The sequence below is a fragment of the Coffea arabica genome, chromosome 2c (genome assembly GCF_036785885.1).
Source record: "Coffea arabica cultivar ET-39 chromosome 2c, Coffea Arabica ET-39 HiFi, whole genome shotgun sequence".
NCBI classification, from domain to species: Eukaryota; Viridiplantae; Streptophyta; class Magnoliopsida; order Gentianales; family Rubiaceae; genus Coffea; species Coffea arabica.
The window spans coordinates 7,915,771-7,921,134 of record NC_092312.1 but is presented as its reverse complement, the minus strand read 5'-3'; the positions used below and the strand labels follow the sequence as shown (position 1 = coordinate 7,921,134).

The 5,364-nt window shown below is 36.3% G+C and overlaps 1 protein-coding gene across 2 annotated transcripts; it reads left to right on the top strand.

Annotated features, from left to right (window-relative positions):
• The first annotated feature begins 1,584 nt into the window (after positions 1-1,584).
• LOC113721572 (probable caffeine synthase MTL2) lies at positions 1,585-3,542 on the top strand. Of its 2 annotated transcripts, XM_072074063.1 has the most exons (5): positions 1,585-1,699; positions 1,844-2,254; positions 2,551-2,811; positions 3,040-3,222; positions 3,342-3,542. In XM_072074063.1, exons 1-5 carry the CDS (start codon positions 1,625-1,627, stop codon positions 3,390-3,392), a joined length of 981 nt encoding a protein of 326 aa, XP_071930164.1. In that variant the 5' UTR covers positions 1,585-1,624; the 3' UTR covers positions 3,393-3,542. The 2 variants fall into 2 exon arrangements, with proteins under 2 accessions (XP_071930164.1, XP_027101359.1); XM_027245558.2 differs by having other exon boundaries at positions 3,040-3,542.
• The last annotated feature ends 1,822 nt before the right edge of the window (positions 3,543-5,364 follow it).

Genomic DNA, 5,364 nt, shown 5'->3' with positions numbered 1-5,364 from the left:
GATGAAAACAATTGGGCAACGATTTCTTGTTTTTCTGTTGGGATCCGGAAATAGGACGTGAAGAACGGGAGCTGCATAGGTGAGCCAAGGCCGTAAACGAATCAAATCGAGTCGAGTTTTGCACTTATCGCGTCGAGTTCGACTTAATAACAGGTAAGTTCGAGTTCGAACTCGAATTCAACGAGCTAAAAAAATTGAGCTAGAGCTTGACTCGACTAAGGAAAAGCGAGGCTTGAACTTGAGTCGATAAGGCTCGCGAGCAGCTCAAATTGTCAGCTCATAATGTAGTTCGAATTTCTGACTCATGAGCAGTTCGTTAGCTCGAGTTTCTGGAAATTATTCTAATAAAAACAACAAATAATTATGTTTCTTATTAATAATAACATATTAGGAATATATATGTAATTTTACTATTAAAATTTTTTTTTTTAAAAAAAAAAATATATATATATATATATATCCTCGAGCTAGCGAACGAGCTTAATAATTTGAACTCAAGTTCGAACTCGAATTCGATTTGGTCAACTCAAGTTTGACTCGAGTTCGATCAATTTCGGTTCTTTTTTTTCTTTTTTTTTTTTTCAGCCCTAAGTGAGCCTAACAATGACACAAGGAAAAGCCCTCAATTCTTATTTCCCTGTCCAGACTGGAGCTGGGATATCTTATTTGCTTTGAAGAATTAATTTCTATGTCGTTACAAATTAGAGGTTGTGTTGGACATAAGCTGTTTATGAGCATTACGAATCTTGATCTAAATGACTGTGGATTATTAAAGTACTATGTCATCTTGATAGTTTTGATTTTTTCTACAAGGAAAACTAGCTAATTTTATTAAAAGAATAAATTTAACTTACCATTTTTTGAAATACCCTTGCAATTGTTGTGGGACTTGTGGCTTTTGATATGCCAATACATCTCACTAAATTAAATGTTACATCTCATCCAACGCTGGGAGTGTAGTATTGTTAGGGTAGAAAAGATTAATTCTATAATTTAATAAGATAGTTATATTCATTGATAACAACATACATTACATAAGGGGTGTATTTTAGAGATTTAAAAGTTAAGTACATTCTTTAATGAAAAAGGGACTATAATTTGGTTAAGATGAAAGACAAATATCAAATTTTTTTTCAAATAATATTTTACTTGCATTATAAATAAATTTTTCAATCTATCTTTTTATATTTTTAATCACCTTTTTTTATCTCGCATACATCATATTATAAAGAATGTTACAGTAATTATTTCAAATAATACTTTATCCAAACAAATGTGGGATGGAGGGAGTATGTAAATATGTGATTGAAAAAAAGTACTCAGATTATGTTTAACAAATTTGCCAAAAAAGGCAATACGTGCTGATTATATTCGAACATTCCACTTTTTGGACCGGAAAGAGAAGGGATATGGGCATTTAATGAGGATCGTTTGGAGGATGAGCAGTAATGGCATCTCTGAAAGCTGTCCAATACTGACACTTGGATTGATTATTTGTTGAAGATGATGATTGATGATGATGATGATGATACCGATACTTGGACACTTGGATTGATGATGATGAGGAAAGGATAAATACTCCTGTACAAGATTGTCGAAAATTCGATTAAGTAAGAGATCAGAAATGGAACTCCAACGAGTCCTGCACATGAGTGGAGGCGAAGGCGATACAAGCTACGCCAAAAATTCATCCTACCAAGTCTGTCTATCCCTCTTTGACAAACACACACGCACGCGCCCGCAGTCACAGGAGTGGTAACACAAGACTGTGATACGTTGATCTCTAACATAGCGTACCCTTTTTTTGGCTTAACTTTTTTTTTTTTTTGAGTGGTGTATGTAGAAGTTGGTACTGACCAAGGTGAAGCCTGTACTTGAACAATGCATACAAGAATTGTTGCGGACCAACTTACCCTACGACGAGAAGTGCATTAGAGTTGCTGATTTGGGATGCTCTTCAGGACCAAACACACTATTAACAGTTTCGGACATCATACAAAGTATTGACAAAGTTAGCCAGGAAATGGACAATGAATTTGCACTGCCCACGATTCAGGTTTTTCTGAATGATCTTTTCGAAAATGATTTCAATACGGTTATCAAGTCGCTGCCAAGCTTCTACCGCAAACTTGAAAAAGAAAATGGAAGCAAAATAGGATCGTGCCTGATAGCAGACTCTTTCTACGGCAGACTCTTCCCCGAGCAGTCCGTCCATTTTTTACACTCTTCTTACAGTCTCCATTGGTTATCTCAGGTTTTTGAATCAATCCCTCTAATCATTTTCCATTTTCTTGCAGCAAAGATAGTTCATGCATGATTTTCATTCAACACATTAGTAACTATGCATGGAAGGCTTCTTTAACAATTCTCAAGACATCCCCAAGAACCCAACCCAAGAAAAGATTTCTCAAGAAATCAACAACCTTTTTTTTCTTTTTTTTTTGGTGTGGTCGCGGCTCATGATTTGTAGTATTCCCACATGCAATTGACCCTAACAAAATGCTCCAACAATGTAACAAGTTACCAGCTTGAGACGCGTCACGTTGACAGGTTCCCAGTGGTTTGGTGACTGAATCGGGGATCAGTGCGAATAAAGGGAGCATTTACTCTTCCAAAGCAAGTCCTCCGGCCATCCAGAAGGCATATTTGGATCAATTTACGAAAGATTTTACCACATTTCTCAGGATGCATTCGGAAGAGTTGGTTTCACATGGCCGAATCCTCCTCACTTTCATGTGTAAAGGAGATGAATTCGACGGCCCAAATATCTTAGACTTACTTGAGGTGGCAATAAACGACTTGGTTGTCGAGGTCTTAATTTCTGTTTCCCTTTCATCAGCAGATGCTTGTGATCGGAAATACTCTAGTAATAAATAGCTATCTAGCTTGCTTATTCAGAGTTCCTACCTTAGCTAATAATAATAAATAAATAAATAAAAAAGGATGCAAATTTATTCTCTGTAACCTCGATAGAGAAACATTGTGTAGACAAAGTTCCACTCTATATCTGAATTGACTTGATGATTGGCATATCCACAGGGAAGTCTGGAGGAAGAAAAACTGGACAGTTTCAATGTTCCAATCTATGCGCCTTCAGTAGAAGAAGTCAGGCACATAATTGAGGAGGAACGTTCTTTTGAAATTGTATACGTGGAGACGTTTAAGCTCCGTCATGATGCTGGCTTCTGCATTGATGATAACCAGTTAGGATCCCATTCCCAGGTACGCTTCTGCGATGAACATGTTAGAGCAGCCCATGTGGCATCATTCGTTAGAGCAGCTTGGGAACCTATCCTAGCAAGCCATTTTGGAGAAGCTATTATAGCCGACTTATTCCACAGGTTTGCCAAGAATGCAGCAACGCCTCTCCGCATGGGCAAAGGCTTCTTTAATAATCTCATCATTTCTCTCGCCAAGAAACCACACAAGGCAGACATGTAAATATTTGTTTTTAGATATGTAGTACCAAGATGATTTCAAATGTGGCTGTCATTACAGTTTAGCTCGTAAAGTTGTTTTGAAGCAAAAGTTCGCAGATTTAATCTTTTCACAGGATCACCCTGACAACGAAGCACGAGCTAATTGATAAAATGTTTCATCCACAATCGTGAGATCATTAGACTAATGTCTGCTGATTCAGGTCAAACTGACATATTACGTGATACGTATAAAAATATCACTTTTTTTTATGCCACTTAATAAATTAATGAACATGTATCTTGATATGTTTACGTCTCTTTTGAATTTTGTGGTCAATCAAGCGTCGAGGGCATCATTGTAATATCATATAACATCACTTTTTTTTTTAATTGTTAATAATGCCATTTAATATTATAATGATGATTTGGATTTTGAACACTTGAACGATCACAGGGAGTAGAAATGCCAGCCTATGAACCAGACCCATCGAGGAATTTGCAAACTATGAGCCACACTTTTGGACTTTGGACGTTATTCGGTTCAGCATAATTGTTTTGTAATTGGGCTCTAGAAAAAGCGATTTGGGTTTGTCTGCCTTAGGATTTAGATGTCGGAACCCAAACATGACCAGTTAAAGCCCAACCCAACTGTTTGGGCCCCGCACATTTCATTAAAGATAACATGAACGAATCAGGATGTGCTCCGACTTGAAGCCCGTCCAAGCTCACTTAACCCTAAAATCCAAATTACGAGAACTACAGCATCGTAATTATATGTAAATGTAGAAAGCGAAATAAATAGGGCAATTACAAATGACATGTAATAGATCGTTCAATTCAGAATTGCCTTTTCTGTATGGTAAATTGGTATCAATGGAGTAGCATCTTATTATTTTCGTCACTTCTCAACTCTCATCACGCTCTTTTCATCCAATTGTCAAGTTCAAAATTCAAACATTGAATGTGACAATGAAAATGTTCTCTTTTGATCATTGAACCGACTCTGATGATTAATATATATATAGTTCATTTTTTCCACCCATACTATAGTTTAGCCAACTTCCTTTATTTATTTGTTTCAAAATTTTTCGCTTGTGTGCCAACCATTCAAACCTAATGATCTTGTACTCATTATCAATACCAGTGTAGAATTTCTTCCAGTTACTGAAAACATTTTCCTATGTAAAATATTTTTACTCATCTTATGGAAAACAACTTCCCTTCCAAACTTATTGAAGTTGTTTTCCGAAATACATGCATCCCGCCTGTAGTATGTTCCAAACTTACTAAAAACATCTTGTAGTATGTTCTTTTTTTTTTTTTTAGTGTAAACAAGAGGATTTCAATCCAAGACCTCTTCTTTACATTCCCTCCCTCGTACTAGGGCTGCAAACGAATCGAGCGGCTCGAGTCAAGCTCGAGTCGAGCTCGACATTAATCAAGCTCGAGCCAGCTCGAGTCAAGCTCGAGCTCGAACTCGAGCTCAAAATATTAAGCTCGTTAGCTCGCGAGCCGGCTCGCGAGCTTGAGTATATATATATATTTTTTTATTTTTATTTTTATTTAATAATAAAATTACTTATATTATATATATTTTTTTTATTTTTTATTTTCATAGTGAAATTACGGATATATCCTTAATATTTTATTATTTATTCAGAAAAAAAATATTATTTTATTTATTTTTTTTAAAAATAAAATAATTTTTTTTATTTTTTTCGAGCTCGAGCTCGGCTCGACTTGATTCGAGTCGAGCTCGAGCTCGAAAATTGCCAGCTCGTCGAGCTCGAGCTTGATAAAATTTAGCCAAGACTCGGCTCGATTAGCTCAAAGCTCGACTCGGCTCGGCTCGTTTGCAGCCCTACTCGTACCACCCAACCCAACCCTCCCCCTAGTATATTCAAAATTAAAAAAAAAAAAAAAAACCTCAACATGCTCATCCTAT